The sequence below is a fragment of the Crotalus tigris genome, unplaced genomic scaffold (genome assembly GCF_016545835.1).
Source record: "Crotalus tigris isolate CLP2741 ecotype Arizona unplaced genomic scaffold, ASM1654583v1 scf7180000024372.1857965, whole genome shotgun sequence".
NCBI lineage: Eukaryota > Metazoa > Chordata > Lepidosauria > Squamata > Viperidae > Crotalus > Crotalus tigris.
The window spans coordinates 283,903-308,809 of NW_024100542.1; the positions used below are offsets into that span (position 1 = coordinate 283,903).

The 24,907-nt window shown below is 40.8% G+C and overlaps 1 protein-coding gene across 4 annotated transcripts in view; it reads right to left on the reverse strand.

Annotated features, from left to right (window-relative positions):
• LOC120301235 (complement factor H-like) overlaps positions 1–24,907 on the reverse strand; it is a 99,317-nt gene that overhangs the window by 50,484 nt on the left and 23,926 nt on the right. For 2 of the 4 annotated variants that reach the window (XM_039328175.1, XM_039328176.1), the window contains exons 6-11: positions 24,577–24,747; positions 23,057–23,230; positions 15,949–16,122; positions 10,371–10,568; positions 7,979–8,161; positions 322–504 (exon numbers count right to left, since the gene is read on the reverse strand). In XM_039328175.1, the coding sequence (XP_039184109.1) occupies positions 322–504; positions 7,979–8,161; positions 10,371–10,568; positions 15,949–16,122; positions 23,057–23,230; positions 24,577–24,747 (1,083 nt within the window). The remainder of the gene's footprint in view (positions 1–321; positions 505–7,978; positions 8,162–10,370; positions 10,569–15,948; positions 16,123–23,056; positions 23,231–24,576; positions 24,748–24,907) is intronic. The other 2 variants (XM_039328177.1, XM_039328178.1) reach the window with 2 other exon arrangements.

Sequence of the window (24,907 nt, forward strand, 5' to 3'; positions counted from 1 at the left end):
GCAAACTCCATAATATATATTTTCTGTTTGCATCTATAGGATATTTTGTGATATGGCATAAGCTCTTGGGAGGACAGGAAATAAAATGCAAATTCTACAAACTGTTATGTTTACAATAAAAATATGCACATATTTAGGTTACAAGTTATTTTTTTAAAATCATGATCAAATACAGTCATTTTATACTATAGTTAAACTTCTTGAAGAGCTACATTTACAAATGGTTATGATATCAGGCTATTCTTCACTGAACAAGATTCCATGTCTTGGTCTACGACAGTCAGTTTCAATCTATCTTCCAATGGAATTGTATTTACTTACTGATACATTCTGGCTCTGGGCTCCAGCCCTCTGTAAGGCACTGTATCTCTACCTCAGTCTCTCCTTTTGAGGTTGTATAGCCATCCTGACAAATATATTTTACTTTATCATTGATCCGAAAACTCTGTTGCTCCGGTACAAAATGCCCTTGGAATAGAGGAACCTTACAGGTGTGTTCAACTTCTAATGGAAAAAGGAAGTATAACATGTGAACTCTTCTGTTTATAAAATGTGAATTCTTTATAAAATACCTGGGAAACCAGTGAAACCAGAGGAAGATTGCCTCTTTTGAAATACATGGGCTAAGAGACTGTTAAGAAAAGCTGTATACAATATGTTGGAAAATCCATAGGCAGATTGAGTGGGGAAATTAATGTATCTGATTAGGCAGATTCAGGGCTATCTTTCTTATAGAAACTTAAGGCATCTAATTTCCCCTTTAGTTGCATAAAATAAATCTTACTGCCATATAAGCTATATGTATTCCATATTTTAGTAGTCAGATCTGAGTCTGTATTGGAATTGCTATATGTCCAGCTTCATAGTCAGCCGACGTCCCTATCTCAGTTCCGCTGGGCTATGACCCATTGAAGTGCACGGAGTTGTGTGTTGGCAGACCAGGAAGTCTGCCAACCTGTGATGCCAATCACCCTTTGTTATTCTTTTAAGTGCTTCTTTGGTCATCCTGACCATCCTTTCCATTAAGACTGGGTGAAATGGGGCAGAGGTTGTGTGTCTAATCATATTAGACCTTAGAAATGACTGAAATTCAGCAGCAGTAAATTGTGCCCCATTGTCTGATACAATTACATCAGGTAAGCCATGTGTGGCAAAGATTCTGCGCAGTTCCTGGATGGTTCTGGCAGTAGTCATAGAAGGGACAGGTGCTACCTCAAGCCACTTTGAGTGACTGTCCACTACAATGAGGAACATCTATCCTTGGAAGGGTCTTGTGAATCCTAGATCAGGGAGTTTGCATAGTCTCCCAGCGATGTACTGGAATTTCAGGTCTGGACTGTTGGGAAACCTGGCATCTTTTAACTTGAGTCTCAATATCCCTATCCAACACTGGCCACCACAGGTAGCTTCTTGCGAGTGCCTTCATCCTGACTATTCCAGGATTTCCCTCATGCAGAGATTCTAAGACTCTTTCCCTTAATGTGTGTGGGACTACACCCCCTGCTCCCCCATAGAATACATCCTTTGTATGCAGACAGCTGATCTTGTCTTCTAATAAAGCTCTATAATTCTGTTCCAGGACTGGTTCCTGGCCACCCCCTCAGCATCCAGTTCAAAACGTGACTGAGAGTTTTGTCGGAGGCTGTCTCAGCAGCCACATCCCGTGCATGAAGGGAAGATTCAGGCAAATCCTGAATTGACAGGATGTGTGCAGCAGGTACGGGGTCTGATTCTAAATTAGGCAGGGACAATCTGCTGAGTGCATCATCATGACCCATTTCCTTGCCAGGCTTATGGACTAGCTGTAATTTTAGGCTGCCATAAAGATTGACCACCTCAGCATCCTTGGAGAAAGGATCTGAGGAGTTTTCTTGTCTGTAATAAACAGACCTAGATGGGGTTTGTGGTCTGTAAAGACCATAAATGGCCGACTGTAAAGGAAATTGTGGAATTTCTTTATTCCTGCAACTATGGCTAAAGCCTCCTTATCTATTTGTGCGTAATTTCTTTCTGTGGGCTAAAGTATCCTTGAGTAATAAGCTATGGGCGCTTGCTGCCCATTTGCCATTTTATGTCTCAGAATTGCTCCTATTCCATATGAGGAAGCATCATATTCTGGCCCATATAGCTCTATGGGCCATAGAGCTCTATGGACCAGTTCTATGTTGGAATGTCTGGCAGTTATGGGGTTAAATGCTAGGTATGTGGATGGGTCAGTAGGAGGAGTTCCAAAGGTCTTTGGGAGACTTCCTGGACACAAGCCATATGGGAATCTCTTTATCTGTAAGAAGCATGGGCCATGGAAGGTCACACTATAAGCATAAAAAGGGTATGAAGAGCAATAACACTTTCTTACCTAAAGGGATGATCTAAAAGATGAACAAAGATGTATTTCCAGCAGCACCAATCACAACGTGAACGCAAGTAATCTTTCTCATTAAAATATATTTTGTTTATTATAAGATCGTTTCTTTTGAGTTAACTATCTGACTGGATTTAAAAGAAACACTTTAAATTTGTGTCAGAATAGTAAGAAAGTGTTTTCATAATTTGTGCCATCTTTTGAAAGCAAATAGTAAATTGGCAAAGATTAATTCTCCTCTCAAAGCTGCAACAGTTTGAAGAAAGAGAATCAAATCGGTTAGCCTTTTCTCTACATTAACCCTCAAGGAAGTAAAGTAAAGATTCTCTTGATGCTTTTAAAAGCCTGCAAAGCAAAGCCAGCGTGTCTGTGTTAAAGACAGCTTTCAAGTAAAGATTCTCTTGATGCCTTTAAAAGCCTGCAAAGCAAAGCCAGTGTGTCTGTGTTAAAGACAGCTTTCAAGGAATGATTCAGAAGTTTTGTTATGCTAATTCGCTTGCTAGCCAATGCTTCAAAGTAAAAAGTGCCTTGTATCTGATTGCTTTGGTTCTGTTCAGAAGTTAATGTTTATAGCGGGGAGAAAGAAAAAAAAATCTACACTTTTGTTCCTTGCATGAAAAGTTTGAATTTTAACACCAAAAGGAGCTTGGGCTTTATCCCCCTCCCCTCTTTGCCAGTGAATTACGCAGCCTGAAACAAAGAACTGTTTAATGACTGCCTCTAAAGTTCAGACAAAAGCAAGGAAGGCCGATTGCCTTTCAACAAACTCATCCGTTGCCATAGTGACACAGCCCCTAGGTATGCTCGGAATTTCAGCCAATGTTATAAGGAGGAATCATCGCAGAAGCACCCCCTGGTGGTCATGCAATTTTTTTTAAAGCTGAGTTACAACAGCCACAATTAATTCAGCACACAACAGAGCAAATCTGTTAGTTAAAGTGCAAGCTACTTAAAGTTATCCCAAGCTACCAACACCCCCTAGAGGGCACAGAGTGAACTTACCAAAAGCATTCACTCATTCACTCAAGCTGAGCACTAAGCTGTTCCAGCTTGAGGGAACTTAGGCAGAAGAAATCAAAGCCAAGTCTCTTTGCTTATTATCACAGCTGATGACCCAGGGTCACAGCCTGCACTCAAAGGTAATCAGATGAGAGTATGTACCTCTACATTCTCTCAGTGGCCACTAGCAGTACAGTGCCAGGTGGGAGTTTGTACCTCTACATTCTCTCAGTGGCCACTAGCAGTAACATGGTAATAGGAAGAATTTGGCTGGCCTTTCTTTGGACACCCCCTAGTGGTTAAAGCAGGCACTACATGCAAGCCTTTAACCGCACCCAGAGAAGCCCCTCTAGTGGACAAAGGGTGAACCTCGAAGCCAGAGCACCCTGGTAGCTGACCCACAGCAAGTGACCCCTAGTGGTGAAGGGGTGAACTGCACTGAAGTACCCACAAACGCAGGAGAACGCACCCAGTGGCATCTCCACCCACAGACAGCACCTCAGAAGCTGATCTACAAGTAGCGACCCCTAGTGGTCAAAGAGAAAAGTTCTTCAAATTCTCTTCAAAATAGCTGGGAAGAACACTGAACACTGAACCTATCCTACTGGTCTAGCAGAAGGGGTTCAACCAACCAGCCTAGTTGAGATACACCAACCAGCCCACAGCAGCCATGCACTCACATCTGATGGAAAGATGGGAGTCAATCTACAAGCGCCATGAAAGACATTGGAGGAAACTACTCCAACTCTACCAAGAGCATCAGGAGGAGCTTTCCCCTGTACAGGTGAGTGAATTGGAAGAAGATAAAGAAGATGCCCTTGAGCAATGGATGGACTCTGAATGGCAACTCAAGGACATTCAGGAACAATTAAGAGACCCAAGAGTTGATGGCGAGATGCAAAGCCTCAAGCTACTAAACAAGGAACGCAAGAAGTTTCTAGAGAGCTCACAGGGTTCCCCACAGCCCAAGCCTCGCCAGAGAGGAAGACTGGTCGACAGGGCTGAGTCCGAAGTCTCCCACTATTCACATACACCATCCCAACAGTCGCATGCGGCTCCATCCCACGTGTCTGGAACAGCCTCATTTTTCTGCCACATATCCAAGGCACATTCCAGCATGTCCCAACAACCGCATGTCACAGGCGCCTCCCGCCTTTCGAAGGCATCTTCCCATCACAGCCGAACCTCCCGTATCTCACAAATTGAACAAATGACTCCAAAGCATGCAAGTGCAGCGCATGTATGTCTCCAGCTCACCTGCCCCAGTGCAGAAGAAAGAGTTGTACGCTTCCTTAGATGTGTCTACGAAGGTGTCTGCAGCCTTAAGATACATGTCACTCTACAGTGGGGAGAGCCACACTTATGTTATCTTGTTTGCAACCATAAGATGCATCAGAGTCTACAGCGGGGAGTGCTGCAGTCTCAGTGTCTTCTTAGGAAAAGCGAGACTAACAATACAAGAAGGCCACACTGTACCAAAGTTACAGCTATATGGCACCACTTTGGCTGTAAAGCTGACCAACTTGACAGCAAAGACGTTGTGCCTTGAACTACAGTCCACCACCTTCTACGCAGACAGCAAGGTGATGTCAAGCTACATCTGCAAACAAAGTGGACACTTCTACATCCATGTAAGCAACAGAGAGAAAAGGATTGAAATATCCTTAAGCCCTGAACAATGGCAACATGTGCCAACAAATAAGAACTTTGTTAACCAAGTGAAGTGGCCCAACCTTGCCACACAGATAACAGAACTGATCTGGCTAGAAAGTCTTCAGTTCTTGACCTGTCCAAATAGACAGAAGCCACGTAGACCAAAACATTATGCACTTCCAGCTTCAGATCAAAGTGCCAACCTTCAACCTCAGAAACCCGGTAAACATCAACCAATCCGCTTCAAAACCCTGTCTAAGCGGAGACAACTGAAATTAGGCATAGTTTTGATCGTCTTGATCACTTGTCTCAGCACCCCAAGAATTAGCCTTGTAGGAGCCTGCAAGGACTTACTGCCTTTCATGGACTCCATGTCATTAAATACACCGACACCCACACATGAAGTCCTCACCCTGACAACAACAGTAGCAGCCCTCTTCAGTTCTCCACCGGTGGTTCCAGACCCTTCGGTTCTTGAGTATCCTGAGTCTTCTGCTCAAGCTGTTGTTCCTGATTCTTCAGCTCCGGCTGTTCCTGAGTTTCCAGATGTTCCTGATCCTGAGTTTCCAGCTCCAGCTGTTCCTGAGTTTCCTGGTGTTCCTGAACTTGATTCTTCAGCCCCAGCTGTTCCTGTGTTTCCAGATCCAGCTGTTTATGTCTTTCCAGGTTTTTCAGTTCCTGAGTATCCTGTGAATCCAGTTCCCCTCATTCCCGAGAAGCTTGGGTTCCAGTTTTTTCTGTTCCAGATTTGGTTCCAGTTTCCTTCACAGGAAGAAGAAGACCTTGTCTCACTGGGAGACAAGACTGCATACCAGAACTATTGGCCCAGGGGACTTGCACACTGGGCCCACCCACTTGATGAACTAGTTTACCCAGCTGAGATCCAGATCGTGAAGCCACGTGAGTCAGGTCGTGACTCAAAGACACTTGTACCAGGCTGATCACCGATTTGGTCTGTTGCTGATGAAGACTGAACCAGAAGATTAAACCTCAAATTATGTATTGTCTTATGCATTGTTTGATGTAACACTTGCCTTTTTTCATAATTGTGCATGTTTTATGCTTACCTTATAGTTATGCATGTTTGATACCAAGTTTTTACCTATTTAGTCACAAGTTAGTTAACTGTGAGTATTGCATGCCTTGATGCTATGTTTTTTACTATTTTAGTAGTGGAAATATAAATTTCCAAGCGGGGAGTATTCTGGCCAATACATCACATGCAATACTGATAGGCAGTTTTTTGTTAAAGTGGGTTAACACGGAGTCTGAAGACATCAGTGATTTGACTGCTTTGAAATTTTTGTGGGCGCTAGTCCACTGCCATGGTCCCCTTTTATCTAGGAGCTTGTGTAAAGGCTCTGCTAATGCAGCCTTGTGCAGAAGAAAAGTGTGGTAAAAATTAAGTAACCCCAGAAATGCCTGCAGCTCCCCTTTGACATAGGTCGGGGAGCCTGCAAAATAGCCTTAAGCTTTGAATCAGCAGGATGTATTCTGGCAGTGTAGATCCAGAAACCAAGGAACTCTGTGGAGTTCACTCCTATTTGACATTTTTGTCTTTTGAGTTTCAGTCCCGCTTCGCAGAAGCGTTGAAGAACAGCCCTTAGACATTCTGCAAGTATTTCTGCTGACTCCCCAGCATTTAGAACGTCATCAAAATAAGGACACACACCTGGGATGTTTTTAATGTGCGTTCCATCATGCTCTGAAAGAGCCCTGGGGCTACACTGACCCCAAATTGAAGGTGATGAACCTTGAATGCCAGGGTGCGTCACGTTGAACTCAGAAAGCTTGCCGACTTTGGCCATGGCTTGGCTGTTACAGTGTCTCCAATGCCTTATGCTGCTAGGGCTTCTGTGAGATTCCCAGGGATGGGTCCCTTAGGATGGTGATACCTCCAGCGTTTGTGTACTGGCAGGCAGAAGGGGGAAACGTTGTTCCATCCAGGGCACTGATCCCTGGTCTTACCCCTTAGTGACTTAGTTCTTCTCTTCCAAGCAGCATAATCCCATCCTCATCACCACTGTTGTATAGTGGGAACAGTGAGGCATTGAAGACATGGAGTTGAAATAACAGCTCTTTATTAAGTTCCCACAGAAGCATCTCTAGCAGCTGCTTTGACTCATATTTATACGGACCACCACTAGGCGGCAGCCAATCAATTTAAAGTATGCATTCCGGCTTAAAACAAAGGCTTAAAGCTTATACAGATAGTCTATGATTCAAATTGAACAATTAGTTAACCATTTTTTATAACAGATGTTATGAAGTGGTTTAATACATACTCTTGGTATGGCAAGAGTTGTTACATTACAATGCCTCTCTGACTCTCTGCCTAACTAATTTTGCTCTGACTAATGAAGTTGTTTGGATGAGCAATGAAATATCTTAAATTAACAAAGTTTGGCCCAGTTGCCACGATCTAACCTTTAGACACAATACAGCTTCACTGACTACATTTAGGGGAATGTTATATTTTAAGACTTTTGTGAAATTGTGAAAGTATTTGGAGCACAGACCTAATTCTTTTTATGCAAATGTACACACCCACACCCACAAACACACACATTGAAGTTTTAAAAATGTGCTAGATGCAGTCAATTGTTTTAGTTGCAAAATATATGTTAAAATATATTATCATGTAATGTTGATGTTTACTACTGTTTATTTTTCTGTTCCTTGATAATTGCCTTTGATTTATTCATTTATTTTTATATTTGTATATTGCCCAATTTTCAACAATTTTTAGTGGGCCTTAGATCTTCATTGGAGACAACACCAAATCACCTTTGCACATCAAAACACATCAATAATAAATAAAATGAAAATAATAATTATTAACAAACCATACACACACACACACACACACACACAAACACACACACACACACAGAGGCATACATACAGCAAAGCATGATAAGCAATTTCAGGTCAGGCAATTTTAGTGACATTCCTACAGTTTACCTGTTACAATACATCTTGGAGGAGGTGACCACCCCCTTTTTGTGCAAGTGACTGTTGACTGCTGGTTTGCAGGAGAATATCCCTTATTACAAGCAAATGTAATGTTGTCACCTTCTATGTACGTGTTCCAGTAATTATAAATGAAGCCACCATAATAAATATATTGAGAAGGATCACATGCTTCTGAAAGCAAAAAAGAGCAACTTGGTTTTATCTTTTATGTTTCTTGGAGGCAATTCATGCAATGTATGATATCTAATTCACAGAGATGATAAAGAACTGCAGTATAAGGCAAGGTAAGCTGCACAGGAATTTACACACAGAAAAAATGTTCAATTGGATCCAGGAAATTACAGACCTATCAGCCTGACCTCAATACCTGGGAAGATCCTGGAAAAGATAATCAAACAACGAATCAACGAACACCTAGAGGCAAACAAAGTCATTACTAAAAGCCAACATGGGTTTGTCAAAAATATATCATGCCAGACAAATCTTATTGCATTCTTTGACCAAGTGACAAAATTAGTGGATCAGAGGAATGCTGTGGACATAATTTACTTGGACTTCAGTAAGGCATTTGATAAAGTAGATCACAACCTACTACTTGACAAGATAGAAAAATGTGGGGTAGACAGAACCACCACCAGATTGATCCGTAGCTGGCTGACCGGCCGTACTCAGCGAGTGGTCCTCAATGGAACTGCATCTATATGGAGGGAAGTGTGTAGTGGGGTGCCCCAGGGCTCTGTTCTGGGCCCAGTACTCTTCAACATCTTCATTAATGATTTTGATGAAGGGATAGATGGGGAACTCATCAAATTTGCAGACGACACCAAGCTGGCAGGAATAGCCAACACTCCAGAAGACAGGCTTAAGATACAGAAGGATCTGGACAGACTTGAACACTGGGCACTAACTAACAAAATGAAATTCAATGGTGAAAAAAGCAAGGTTCTACATTTATGCAAGAAAAAACAAATGCACAAGTACAGCATAGGTGGCACCATGCTCAATAGTAGTAACTGTGAGAGGGACCTCGGAGTCCTAGTAGACAATCACTTAAATATGAGCCAGCATTGTGCGGCAGCTGCCAAAAAGGCCAACACAGTGCTAGGCTGCATTAACAGAGGGATAGAATCAAGATCACGTGAAGTATTAATACCACTCTTCAATGCCTTGGTAAGGCCACACTTGGAATACTGCATCCAGTTTTGGTCACCACGATGTAAAAAAGATGTTGAGACTCTAGCAAGAGTACAGAGAAGAGCAACAAAGATGATTAGGGGACTGGAGGCTAAAACATATAAGGAACGGTTGCTAGAATTGGGTATGTCTAGTTTAACGAAGAGAAGGACAAGGGGGGACATGATAGCAGTATTCCAATATCTCAGGGGCTTCCATAAAGAAGAGGGAATTAAGCTATTTTCCAAAGCACCTGAAGGCAGGACAAGAAGCAACGGGTGGAAACTAATCAAGGAGAGAAGCAACCTAGAACTAATGAGAAACTTCCTGACAGTGAGAACAATTAATCAGTGGAACAGCTTGCCTCCAGAAGCAGTAAATGCTCCAACACTGGAAGTTTTTAAGAAGAGACTGGACAGCCATTTGTCCGAAATGGTGTAGGGTTTCCTGCCCGAGCAGGGGGTTGGACTAGATGACCTCCAAGGTCCCTTCCAACTTTACTACTATTACTAAATGCATCAATGTAAAAACATTTTAAATGGGTGGAGTGCCAAGGTACTGATTTAATAGCTAACCAGCTTATGTAATGCTATAACAAAATGTAATGATGTAATGTAATTTAAGAGGTAAGATGTAATGATGGGAATGACTCAGCAGGGTCTGTGTCCCTTAAGAGCCTATGTATAAAGGGAAGGCTTTACTAGTGTGTCTTTCTATCTCTTCCGTTTCCTGCTGTAATTATGGTTTGCTGGATCCTGCTGTATTAGCATGTGTATGTATATTGTTCCTGGTGTATGATATTGTAGATAGTGTAAGATAAACCACCATTTGATACAAACCACTATTTATTGTATCCTGGGTTATCTTGCACAATAAGACTGTGCATGCTCTGACATAATTCACAGAGATAACAAGATATGAAGAGAGGAGGAAACTGATGAGGAAGAATCCTAGTTTTCTGTTTATATTTTATAAAAGACTCAGCTTTTACCTCTCTTAATAAAGGTTTCAGTACACCTTCTTTTGCAAACTGTAGGCTTCAGAACAACCCTTGAGAAAGACAGCAGTGGAAGCAGGCAGAAGAACCAAACAGGCTGAAATCTCTATAGGATGCTATTTCTTCAAAGGTAAATAAGGTCAGGATAGCATCTGGGCTGTTTTGCTTATACTTGGCAATATCTACTGCAAAGGGGAAAGAATTACTCACTGAAACACTTTGGTTCTGGGACATAGCGGGAATTGAAGCATGTAGCTGTTTGCCATCTATTCTGTTTGTCTGCAGCCAGAAAACCAGGGGAGCAAAGAAACTGAATTGTTTGTCGATGCCGTATTGGAAATGGTTTGTACCGTTCCAAATAATCCGTCATTCTTCCATTTTCTATGCGGATATAGTCACAGACCTTTTCTGCAGAAAAAGGATAGAAAAAAATAAACTAAGGCACCCCAAAATTCAGAATATTCTGTTAGTTCATTTGCTTTGCTTTAGTCTGAGCTACCATCAGAGATGAACCTGTTATTAAATGTTGTTGTTCTAGTGCAGTAGCAGAATCTGACTCGGATTTCTGCCCTGGATCTGAAGAGAGAACAGAGTGACAATGAGTGAAGGAGGAATAAAAGGCCCTTATTTCTTCTGCTTACAGTCAGTGAGGGCTGTGAGGAGAATGGAGTGGTGTTGATTTGACATCTTCAATCTTATACTGTAAAATGGGAGTGAACTTCTTTCTACCTTCCTGTTTTATCACTGCACAGTGACTTATTCAAGCATTATCATTCTTGCTATTATTGTTATTATATTTTCATCCTGCCTTTTCACAAATGAGTCAAGGCAGCAAACATAGCTAATACTCCTAGCTCTGATTTTTCCCCACAACCACCTTGTGAGGTGAATGGTGCTGAGAGAGTGACAGGCCCCAAATCATCCAGTGCTTTTCCTGCCTAAGATGGGACTACAATGTACAGACTCCTGGTTTCAAGGCCGGCACCTTCAAGATTACACCTAACTGGCTCTAGAGTATAGATTTAGTGAAGAATATTAAGTGAGAGGTAAGAAAGAAGTAGGTTTGTAAAGCTTTTTGAATAATACAAGCCTTCTTAGAAATACAGGTAAGGTAACATTGTTGGAGATCTGCAACATTTTCAAAAAAGCTCATTCACAATGTGCAGGACTTTCTGTGCTTTCCTCCATACATTGATTCTACTCAGTATTCTTGGTCATAGCGTTGCTAAGTAAAGGCTTAGATTTCTAAAATTAAGCTTCTCCTCCCACCAGCTTTTACTCATGGTTAACTGTTTTCTTGCAATCTCATGCATTCTAGTATAAAAGTGCACCTCTTTGTTTTTGAAATCATTTGCCAAGGCCATCTACTAGTGATTAATAGTGGTGAATGGGGTCAGGGAGGAACAAGGTTCAGGCTCACAAGCAAGAACTTTTAACAATCACATGTGCATAATTTAGAGGTATGAATTATTGCAGTAGGATAGTATATAACAGTGGTTCTCAACCTTTTTAATGCCACGACCCCCAACCGGTCGTAAGTTGAGGACTACTCAACCGGTCCTAAGTCGAGGACTACTCAACTGGTGCAGCACCGTTTGCAGAATGGGACTTTTGGCGGGCTCAGCAGGGCAGAGACAGCCTGGACAATTCCTATTGGCTTTTGAAAGCCAATAGAATTAGACTCTATTCAAGAAAGTCTATTCTATTGGCTTTCAAAAGCCAATAGAATAAAAGGGAGTAGCACAGCTAAGGAAAAGGGGGGAAAAATGACGGACTGAGTTGTTTGGCGACCTCCGTGAAATGGTCATTCGACCCCAAATGGGGTCTTGACCCACAGATTGAGAACCACTGGTATATAAACAGCAAAACCCTTCCTAGGAATGAAGTTCAGCTGATACGTACAGATATTGCTTTTGATGAAACCTGCATAACTGTGCTTTCCATCTCTTCCAGAGGGATTTGATTTTTTATATACTTCAATGCTTCATCCCTGTTTAACTTATATTGTATTAAAGCCAGCCTGCTCAGACATCTTTTGATTGGCCTGCCAAATCCTACAATACTAAATAATGATGGATTCTGATAATATTCATCACCAAGGATATTTTCTACAAGGTTTGCATTGGTAATAAGCTGAGGATTAACTTAGACTGCCTTGCTCCTAAAAAAAAAAATGCTTTCCTCGACTAATATTTTAAGAAATGTCTCTTTCTAGTTAAGAAACTCAATACTTTATCTCATCAGGAAAATTTGTGCATCCTTTTCCCTAAGTCTTTTTTCCTTCACCCTCTTGAAAACTATTCATTTCATTCCTGCAGCCACTTGTGTTCAATCTTTTTTGGAGTTCAATCCTTGTGCCCTGTCATTTCACTAATATTCCTTCCATTCCCCATTTAATCAAAGTTAAGCTCTCCAACTTATGATTTTGTTTCTATTTTTGTAGTTGTTGCACTTATGTGCTAGCAAATTTATTGCATATGTACTTATAGAGTTATATATATATATTCTGTGGTTCTCCCAAAGCAAAGATACCCTCCTAACAGTTTCTTGAGGATGTGAATACACATCATTCTCCTCAAACTAGCGCTGGGCCAGTGCGGGAACCACTTCTACCTGTTTGTTTTTCTTTTCTTGCACTGTGTCAAAATGGTATTTTCTGATTTCTGCTAGCATACCTAGTGCCATGCAGTCTCTCTGCAGTGCTTCAATAGATAAGGAACTTTCACTTTTCCCTGGGCAATGATAGCTTTCCTCCACAGCTTTTTCTCTTCGGGCTGCCTGACCCACTTTAGAAGGAAACATTCCCTGTAAATCCAGACTACACTTTGCTTTCTCAGGCACACATCAACCCTGGCCTGGGGCTGCTTATGCCAAAGGGGCAATTACTTGGAATATCTGATTCACCGACTGCTATATGGCAAGGATGAGCATACCACTGAAAAGTGCAAGAATTTGATGTGAGCAGGTAATGTGGCAGCTGTTTTTGTCCTCCTCTCTCTGCTTGTCTTTTTATCCCATGTAAATATCCCATTTTGTCTATTCCATTGTCATTCCACACACTCCACAGCATACTTCAAGGTACACTTGCCACTTCCTGCCAGCATTTCCTTGTAAACTAGGATGAAATTCACAAGCAATCTGAACATTTTTCCTTCTAGCTGTAAAATTATCAAGGATTGTTCTAAGAGACTAAAACATCTTCGTCCCAAAATAACACAGTTGGTAGATTGCTAGGCTGGAAAATGGCCAGGAGCTTCAACAAGCACCTCTTCTTTGTTCCAGAGATTTGTCAAATTGGTTATTTTTAGATGAAAATCTTACAGACCACTGGTAGACTGGTTTACTCTTCTTCCTGTCACATGTTTTTAACTTATGGTCAAAAACAACCAAAATGGCAGTGAAGCAGTGGAACTAATATTTTATCATATCCTTTCTGCCCAAATAGTTGAAGCTTTGTGAACATTCTAGCTGAAGTGTGTGAACTGAGCAGAAAACAAACATCATTTGGGTTTTAAAGGATTATAATAGCTACAGTATCAGCAAATACTTCCTGTTTGGGCAAGGTGACTGAACTATTTCTTAAAAATTACTTATTAGGGAGAAAAAGAATGGAAGACCTTATGTGGCCTGCAATGCCCTCTTGTCCCTTGGACACTCTAACCTGACCCTCTTCTTCAACATTGCTCTCAATGTTACGTTTCTGCCACTAACTTGCTTGCAAAGTTGGCAAGTTGAATATGGATTTCAGTTATCTCGACATTCTGTTAAGAAACAATCTCTTCCATTTCTAAAAAGTTTCTGACTTGTGTAGCTGAGGAAGGCAGAGGACGATCAACCACTTTTGACTAGACAACTTTGAGCAAATCCATGCAGCCAGTGTGCATGATGCAAGTATAGCCCATTGTTTCCCTAGCACATGTCTGTATACTTCTGCCTGAATCTCAGGTTCAGATGCTGAACTCGCCAATGCCTATGAGAATGTGCTATGTGTTAACCTTTTAAATCAGAAAGCGAACAATACAATTTGTAAACTCACTTTTGTAGTACTGGATTTCCTTCTCTCACTGTGGTTTCTTTAAAGAATCAGAGTGAGTCTTTAAAACAGGGCTTTTCAACCTTTTCACAGATTCTACCACTTTTAGGACATGACAATATTTGAGTACCACCAGTGCTTAACAAGGTGTCAAAAACGATGACTAAAAAAAAAAAGGGGGGGGGGATTTTGGGTTTTACTGATTAGATTCATTTGTTGTTATAGAAATGGCTAGTTTACAATATTATGGAAAAGTAAAAAGTTGAGGTTCAACGTTAATGCTTCCTTCTATTGCAACAGAAGAAGTCTGCTTTTTCTCTTCTCCCCCTCAATTTACCCCCCATTTTCCTCCCCATTGTGTCCTACTATTTGCTTTTGGATTTTTGTATTTTATTCTATAATCTAATAAAATATTACAAACTGTAGGAAAAAATTTAAAAAGTACCAGTTTTAATTTCTTTGGTGGCTATTCCTTTGCTGAATCACTTTCCCTTTGCACTGACAAATGTATGATGAATTTATCCATGTTTATTAATATGCATCACTACCAGCTAGCTCAGGGGTCTTCAAACTTGGCACTTTTAAGACTGTGGACTTCAACTCCCAGAATTCATCAGCCCTCATGGCTTGTTGAGGAATTCTGGGAGTTGAAGTCCACAGGTCTAAAAGTTGCTAAGTTCGTAGACTCCTGAGCTAGCTGGTCGGCCCTTCTTCCTCTCTCCCTTCTGAGCTCTTCCAGATAATAAGATAATAAGAACACAACTCCCAATCCCTTCCCTGTACCCTTAAAGACACAGGAATAAAGTGCAAAGCAAGAAACACAAACTCCATTTTTTTTTCTCTTTAAGCTGCCTCAGGCGTGTCACGTGCCACAATGCTGCAATCCTCGACTAAAAAGCTCCAGCAATTGCGAAAAGCTTTAGTTTTAAATTAAGTCTATTTACCTTCAAAGAAAACTTTCTAAAATCCATAGACAGGCTGAATTAAAGGCGGTAAAACTAATTACATTTGCTTAAAGGGATTAAATCTTTCCTGTGTCTTTTTTCCCCTCCCCCCACCTAAATCACCTCCTTTTATAGTCTCTTTCCTCCTCCCCTTTTCTTCAGTTCACCTGCAGCTCCGCGCAGTTCCGGAAGTGCCAATCAGCTAGAGCCAATCAGTTGGAGCCCTGCCAGCTCCTGGGGCTTCTGCTAAGCCCAGACAGTCCTGCAGCTGCAGTTGCCTCTCCCTCAGGCTTGGCTTTCTTAGGCTCCTGCCCCTCCCCTGCTGCACTTTGCTAGCAGTCGCGTACCACCTGCCACGTGGCAAAGTACCACAAGTAGTATGCGTACCACCGGTTGAAAAGCCCTGCTTTAAAGAAACCTTCTTGGGTCCTGGCAATCTTCAGAGAGATTCTCTCCCCTGTGCTATGATTTCTGGATTACTGGTTACTGATAATATGGAGCAAGTCTTCTATATAATAGCATCATGCTGTGGAATGAGTTTATTATTATTTAATCTGTTTTTATTCCATTTTTATCTTGTTTTTCCTTATTTTATTGTGGAACAATTTTATGATTATTATAAAATGCTTTAGGATTGTTTTTCGATGAAAAAAATTATGGCACTCCCACTATTACTACTGATAGTTATAATAAACTAGTCTCCTCCCACCATAATTATATCACCTCATCTAGCATAACTATAGGAATATCATTCACAAACAATGAAGCAATTTCTGTTCCAGAAAGAAACTTCATAGAAAAAGCTACTTACGTTTACAGACAGCAGGAGGATTCCAACCACTTGTAGTGCATATGGAAACTTTTCCTGGCCCTTCAAAACCAAACCCTTCATTACATATTGTCTCAATTTCATCATTGTATGTATATTGAGCTCGTCTAGGTCGAAAGTAGCCATTTGTCATTTGTGGAGGGACACACTGAATTTCTATGGAGGAATATGAATAAAAATATGTGGTCAATCTTTTATACCATGAAACAAGAACATTAACCTATCCCACGTCCTTGGGAAGTTCTCAATAGGTGGGCAACAATGCCAAATCCAGTCTGAATATCTGGCTGACTGTGTGATGACCAATAATGATAATCAAGTTTAGTAAAAAAAAAAAAAAAAAAAAAACACAGCTGATAGAGACAACTGCAAGGTTGCTCTCACTGGTCCCTGACCAGCCAATCCCTGGCTAATGCACTTTCTTTGCTAGCTACCTTACCTTCAGGACTAGGGATCGATATGGAAAACTACAGAGACCCTAAGAGATTAGTTGATCCCAATGACTTTCCATCATTTATCGACCAGTTATTTACCCAACCATTTATCGGCCATTGATCCCGGGGTTTGATACCGATCATGTTGGCGAACTCTGCCCTAAAGCTGCTGCTCCATTCTTACTTTGTTGCTTAGCTTTACGTGATATTAAAATACTCAGGAAAAACAAGAGTGAAATTAGTGCCCAAATGTAAGAACCACCAATACTGAAGTCATAAGGTGATTTCAGTCTAAAACAAAGATGGCCAACTGATTTGTGGATCAATTCTGCCCTTTACACATATCTCTAAAATAGATTGAGTTGCCTCCTTGTAGGACTATCACTCATATTTTCCTTAAAAGAAACAATTACTTCTTCTACACTTTGTGAGTTAGATACAAACTGTCTTGATGAATTGTGTTCCTCTGTCCAAGAAATGCTACATGAATCATTCATTCCTATTTGGCCCCTCATTTATTGCTGAGCCATATTACTTATTATAGATTGCAGACAGAAATAAATGCTTGCCTCAAATGATCTTCAGAAGAATAACGCCCTTCTTTGAAGAAAGATATTTCTAAGTCTGATCAATTAAGATTAAAGGAAGTATAATATGCCATTCAGCTCCGCAAGTTCCAGGAACCCATGAATCCTGGGTTTTAATTAATCAAAGATTATTAAAATGTTGAAATTATAGGCATAATGGTTCTTTTTAAATTATCCCTTTAAAATTAATGATAGCTAGTTTAGGAAATCAATTCAGTATGCATGTAAATAATCCATAAATCTAGAGGAAAATTGAGACAATATTTTCTTTTATACGATAAGGAAGAAGGTTGCTGGAGGCAGCCAAAAGAAGGAAGAGTGGAGTATTTTTTCTTTTGAAATATAAGGATGAAACTGGTTGCTTTTAATTTAGTACATTTAAAATAATCTGTAGCTGTATATTCTGTTGTGGTGGTGGTTGAAACTCCTTAACTTTCATGAACTCTGATGGGCCAGAAAAAGGAATAGGAAAAAAAAAAGATATAAATAACATCTTTTCAGCACTAGAGGGAGCTAAAGTTAAACATGAAGATGTTTAACTCTAAGCTGGAGTTTGTCATCAAAGAAATCCTCCAAAAGTCTATACCAGGGGTAGGCAACCTTGGTTCTTTTATGATTCCTGGGCTTCAACTCCCAGAATTCCTGAGCGAGCCATGCTGGCTCAGGAATTCTGGAAGTTGAAGTCCATGAGTCATAAAAGAGACAAGGTTGCTTATACCTGGTCTATACAGAAAATCAGTTATATCATAGATAAACTAGGGTTTAATGATGCTAATGATACAGAGGAGATTACAAGAGATTATCAACCCTTGTAGAAAACTATTGACCTACTGTATCAACTCTACAAATGGGGGATAACACAAATAATCTAATTGTACCTTTGAAATATAAATCTGACATCAGCTTTTATTATGATGATGGTTTGAGTATAATTCTCCCAATGCAACTGAAAAAAGAATTTTTAAGAGGTCAAGTTTTTTTCCTCATAGATATCAACAAGGTTGAGAATTCTTTGAGAATAAAAGATATGATAGACATCTCAGAGATGGAAATTTTATTCTACAAGGATTTGGCCCAGGTTAATCTACAATGTTTAATAGTACAATCTTGGAATTTTTGCTTATGGATATAAATAAGACTGAGAACTCCTTGAAGAAAAGATAAATACCCTTGGGAAGAAAAAAAATCATTCTATGAAGACAAGCTGGAGGGAATGACTTAAATTTAATGATTAAATTAGTTAGGATGGAATTTTATAAGTTTTGAAATATATATATTGAAAGAAAGCATTAAGGTAACTTCATGTTTATACAATAAGTTTGTAAATATATGTCCTCTAGTTTTTTGTTTGTTTGTTTGTTTTCTAATACTGTGAAAACCTTAATGTAGCAAAAAGTTGTGATTGTAATGTTGTTATCTTCTACTGTGCTAAAGATAGTCGGAAGTTAATACCCTTTTCTTTTCTTTTCCCTCTTTACACCATCTTTTTTTCTTTTCCCTCCCCCTTCTTCTAGTTTTCTATTACATTTTTGAATTTCTCTCTGTATTTTACATTTTGACAAGCCAATAAACTATTATTACTGAGTAAAGGACAATTTCCGGAAAACCTGATCCACCAACTCTGATCCACCTCAGTTGGCTGGGTAGACCAGTCTCTGTTTGTCTTTTCTGGCCGGGTAGACCAGTCTCCGTTCGGCTGGTCTGTTCGGGTAGGCCAGTACACATGTCAGTGAGAGGAGCAGTCCCAGAAAGGCTGGGAAACAAGTCCTCCAGCATAGTCTGATCTGCGGGCACAGTTCCTTTGGTTGGTAGCGACTCAACCATGACTGAGTCATCCAGCCTATCTCCTTGAGTTGCGCAGGACTCTGGCGGCTCAGAAGCACCACAGCTGTCAGGCAGCCCTTGGCTCTCCTCATGGTCAGCGGCGAGGGTTTGGCTATCCTGCCGCCTACGCAGCTGATTGATGTGGCGGCGCAAGATGCACCCGTCTTCCAGGACCACTTCGTAAGAGAGTAGTCCTGACACCTTACAAACCACAGCTACCACCCACAGTGCCCCTTGACCATAGTTTCTTGCCCAAACTCGGTTGCAAACCCGCAAGTTCTTCAGGGGCTTGGGCTGTACTGTCTCTGTTGCAACTCGGTCTGGATGGAGACGGTCCAACTTCGTGGTCAGCCAACATCCCCATCTCAGCTCCACTGGGCTACGATCCATTGAAGTGCATTGGCAGAGCAAAAAGTCTGCCAACCTATGATGCCAATTTCCCCTGGTTATTCTTTTAAGTGCTTCTTTGGTCATCCTGACCATCCTTTCCACTTGACCATTAAAGGCCAGGTGAAACGGGGCTGAGGTGGCATGTCTAATCATATTAAACCTTAGAAATGACTGAAATTCTGCAGCAGTAAATTGTGCCCCATTATCCAATACGATTCCATCGGGTAAGCCATGTATGGCAAAGATTCTGAACAGTTCCTGGATGGTCCTGGCAGTAGTCATAGAAGGGACAGGTGCTACCTCAAGCCACTTTGAGTGACTGTCCACTACAATGAGGAACACCTGTCCTTGGAATGGTCCTGCGTAGTCTATGTGAATCCTAGACCAGGGAGTTTGCATAGTTTCCCAGTGATGTATTGGGGCTTGAGGCATTTCAGGTCTGGGAAACCTGGTATCCTTTAACTTGAGCCTCAATGTCCGTATCCAACACTGGCCACCACAGGTCGCTTCTTGCGAGTGCCTTCATCCTGACTATTCCAGGATGTCCCTCATGCAGAGATTCTAAGACTCTTTCCCTTAGTTTGTGTGGGACTACAATTCTACTCCCCCATAGAATACATCCTTTGTATGCAGATAGCTCACCTTGTCTTCTAATAAAACTCTATAATTCTGTTCCAGGACTGGTTCCTGGCCACTCCCTCAGCATCCAGTTCAAAACTTGGCTGAGAGTTTTGTCGGAGGCTTTCTCAGCAGCCACATGCCCGGCGTGAAGGGCAGATTCAGGCAAATCCTGAATTGACAGGATGCATGCAGCAGGTGCGGGGTCTGGTTCTAAATTAGGCAGGGGCAATCTGCTGAGTGCATCAGCATTGATTCATTTCCTTGCCATTCCTTATGGACTAGCCTGTAATTGTAGGCTGCCATAAAGATTGACCACCTCAGCATCCTTGGAGACAGGATCTGAGGGGTTTGCTTATCTGCAGTAAACAGACCTAGAAGGGGCTTGTGGTCTGTAAAGACTGTAAATAGGTGACCATAAAGAAAATCGTGGAATTTCTTTATTCATGAAACTATGGCTAAAGCCTCCCTATAATTTGCGTGTAATTTCTTTCCACAGGGGAAAGTGTCCTTGAGTTTTAAATAAACTATGAGTGCTTACTCTCCATTTGCCATTACATGGCTCAGAACTGCTCCTATCCTGTACGATGACCCTCACATGCAATACTAATAGGTAGTTTTTCATTAAAGTGTGTTAACACAGAGTCTGAAGACAGCATTGACTTGGCTGCTTTGGAACTATTTTCGTGGGTGCTAGTTCACTGCCATGGTGCCCTTTTATCTAGGAGCCTATGTAGAGGCTCTGCCCAGGGCATCAAACCAGTCTAGGCTGATCAGGTTTGTTCTCTGGCCTTCAATGACCATGACACTGAGGGGACCCTAAAATTCTCTGAATGACACTTTTATCATACCTTCTCCTTTAACCACTATGCAGGAGTTTTGAAAATCTGTCAAAACTAAATCTGATGGCTTGAATCTGACTCGTTTCCCGCCATGTCTGCAGATTAAATTAAAAGTCTTATAGGAAATTATAGACACAGCTGATCCAATGTCCAGTTCCATGGAGCATGGAACTCCTTGCAGCTTGACTTTTAGTCTAAGCTTTTATTTTAGGGGGCGATGGGCTCCAGTTCTGAGGATGCTCCTTCTTCCAGAGTAAAATCCTACTCTATTCTGCCTGGGGCCCTATTACCTCTCCTGGGGAAGTCTTCATGTGGAGATTCCCTCTGGTGACCTTTACAGATGGTAGCGATGTGACCTTGTCTGCGACATGCTTGGCACACAGCTGTGAGAAACCGCCATTCTGAGCACTGAGCATCCACCGCAGCCAAGACAGCTAAGGAAGGGAACTGCCTTGTCAAGGTCCTCTGCACCCAGTCGATCTCAATGTCTACGTCTGGGTCTTCTGTTCTCTCTGACTGTTCATGATGCACAGCCATCTGGCTGGGAAGATTCTTTGAGGGATGTAAAGCCTTGATGGCTCCACCTGCAGCCTCTTTTGCCATCACTTCTTTCTATGCATCCTGGAATGTCAGGGTCTCTTTAGCAAATAGTCTCTGCTGCAGGTCTCTACTTCTAAGGCCACATACCAGTCAGTCCCGGAGCTTGTCTTCTACGTTGGGAAATTCGCAGACCCGGGACGCTTGGCATAGGGCGGCCATGAATTCAGCAACAGTTTCACCTGGCTGCTGTTCTCTCTGCTCGAACGCGTGTCTATATGCGATAACGGACAATCTTGGTTCGAAGTGCTCCTTGAGTCTTCATTTCAAGTCAGCGAAGGTGACTGACTCCAATGTAGCAGGAGCGATGAGGTTCTCGGCTATATCAAAGGTGGCTTGGCCACACACGCACAACAAGGTTGCAGCTTTTAAATTATCTTCTCTGACCAGGTTCGCTCTGAAGTAGTTTTCTACTCTTGAGACATACAAACTCCATTGTTCGGGATGCATCACATCAAACTTGGAAAGCTTGCCAACTTTGGCCATGGCTTGGCTGTTATTGCGTCTCCAATGCCTTATGCTGCTAGGGCTTCTGTGAGTTTCCTAGGGATGGGTCCCTTAGGAAGGTGATACCTCCAGCGTTTGTGTACTGGCAAGTAGAAGGGGGGAATGTTGCCTGGTCTTACCCCTAAGTGACTTAGCTCTTTCTTCCTAGCAGCATAATCCCACCTTCATCACCACTGTTATGTAGTGGGAACAGCAAGGCATTGAAGACACGGAGTTGAAATAACAGTTCTTTATTAGGTTCTCACAGAAGCAAGCTCTAGCAGATGCTTGACTTATATTTATATGGACTGCCACTAGGCAGCAGCCAATCAATTTAAAGTACTCATTCCTACCTAAAACAAAGGCTTAAAGTTATACAGACAGTCTATAATTCAAATAGAACAATCAGTTAACCGTTTTTTATAACAGACCTTTTGAATTGCTTAATACATAACACCAACATTCCCTTGCAAGCTGGGATTAAATTGACCAAAGATCTGAGCATTTCTCTTTGTGAACATTCAAACCAAAGTGCATCAATTGAACACAAAACAAACATTTTTTTTGTTTTAAAGGATTAGAAAATGCTATTAACATATACTTCCTGTTTGAGCAAGGTGACTGAAAGATTTTTTTAAAAAATTACTGAGTAGGAAGGGGGAAAAAATGCAATGCCCTCATGGTGCTTGGATACTTTCACCTTACCTTCTCTTCCCACATTGCTCTCAGTGTTACGTTTCTGCCATTAACTTACTTCCAAACTTTGCATGTTGAATAGAATATTTCAGTTATCTGACATCTGTTGAGAATCAAACTTTCCACTACCAAGAAATTTCTGACGTGTAGCTGAGGAAGGAACAGGTGGATCTACCAGTACCACAAAATACTAATCAACAGAGAGGACTTTGGGCAAATCCACATATGCCATATTTCAGGAACATCTCACAGTTTCCCTAGCACATGCCTAAATGCATCTGCCTGTATCTCAAGTTCAGATCCTGAGCTGGACAAGTATAGGTGTGAATGTGCGACTGAGTGGAGCTTTCAGTTCAGAAAGTGTACAATAAATGTTTTGCCACTTTTCTGGCACTGGATTTCCTCCACTCACTGTGATGAGATGTGAGTGTTTTATTTTGTTTTTTAAAAAAACCTTTGGTATTTTTTTAATGAGAAAAATTATAGAAATCCTAATAAACTAGTCTCCTCTCACCATAATTATATTACCTCATCTAGCATAACTATAGGAATATCATTCATAAACAATGAAGCAATTTCTGTTCTAGAAAGAAACTTCATAGAAAAAGCTACTTACGTTTACAGAAAGCAGGAGGATTCCAACCACTTGCAGTGCATATGGAAACTTTTCTTGGTCCTCCATGGACAAACCCTTCATCACATATTGTCTCAATTTCATCATTGTATGTATATTGAGCTCGTCTAGGTCGAAAGCGGCCATTTGTCATTTCTGGAGGGAAACACTGAATTTCTATGGAGGAATATGAATAAAAATATGTGGTCAATCTTTTACACCATGAAATAAGAACATTTACCTATCCCAGGTCCTTGGGAAGTTCTCAATAGATGGACAAAAATGCCAAATCCAGTCTGAATATCTGGCTGACTGTGTGATGACCAATAATGATAATCAAGTTTAGTAAAAAAAACCACAGCTGATAGAGACAACTCAAGGTTGCTCTCACTGGTCCCTGACTAGCCAATCCCTGGCACATGCACTTTCTTTGCTAGCTACCTTACCTTCAGGACTAGGGATCGATATGGAAAACTACAGAGACCCTACGAGATTAGTTGATCCCAATGACTTTCCATCATTTATTGACCAGTTATTTACCCAACCATTTATCGGCCATTGATCCCGGGGGTTGATACCGATCATGTTGGCGAACTCTGCCCTAAAGCTGCTGCTCCATTCTTACTTTGTTGCTTAGCTTTACGTGATATTAAAATACTCAGGAAAAACAAGAGTGAAATTAGTGCCCAAATGTAAGAACCATCAATGCTGAAGTCATAACGTGATTTCAGTCTAAAACAAAAATGGCCAACTGATTTGTGCATCAATTCTGCCCTTTACACATATCTCTAAAATAGATTGAGTTGCCTCCTTGTGGGACTATCACCCAAATTTTCCCTAAAAGAAACAATTACTTTTTGTCACTTTGTGAGTTAGATATAAACTGTCTTGGTGAATTGTTTTCCTCTGTCCAAGAAATGCTACATGAAACATTCATTCCTATTTGGCCCCTCATTTATTGCTGAGCCATATTACTTATTATAGATTGCAGACAAAAATAAATGCTTGCCTCAAACGATCTTCAGAAGAATAATGCCTTTCTTTGAAGAAAGATATTTCTAAGTCTGATCAATTAAGCTTAAAGGAAGTATAATATGCCATAAGTTCCAGGAACCCATGAATCCTGAGTTTTAATTAATCAAAGATTATTAAGATGTTGAAATTATAGGCTTAATGGTTCTTTTTAAATTATCCCTTTAAAACTAATATTAGTTTAGGAAATCAGTTCAGTATGTATGTAAATGATCCATAAATCTAGAGGAAAATTGAGACAATATTTTCTTTTATATGTTAAAAAATGGAAGGATGAGTCTTCAAAGGGAATGCTTGTTATTCCTGTTTTCTCTATGTCTGATAAAAACGAAATGAAATCTAAACATACAGAGACTTCTTTCCCTATTTTACCACAAAGTTTTTTAACCAGGTCAGATTGATAGGAGCTGCAATTCTAGGCATGCATAGTAAAAAGAATAAAATGTGTATAAGATTTCAAAAAATCATGACCATTAGAAACTTATACAGACCTTTACATTGAAGCTTTGAACCCCATCCATTCTCGGTACACAATGCATCTGGTCTGTCAGCAAATGTGTATCCTTCAATACAGGTGAATCGGATTCTCTCACCTTCCTTATAAATGAATTTTGGAGATAGTATGTTTCCATTTTCAATATGGTCTGCCTGGCAAGTTATTTCTATCATAAAATATAAACAAAATGTTTTTTCATTAATATCCTCTTTATTTGCTTGAATAACAAAGAATGCTGTATTACTAAAAAGATGAATAATAATAAATTTTAATGCCATCTACTATTCAGTTATTTTCACAATCAAATGAAATGCCTTAAGCCTCAC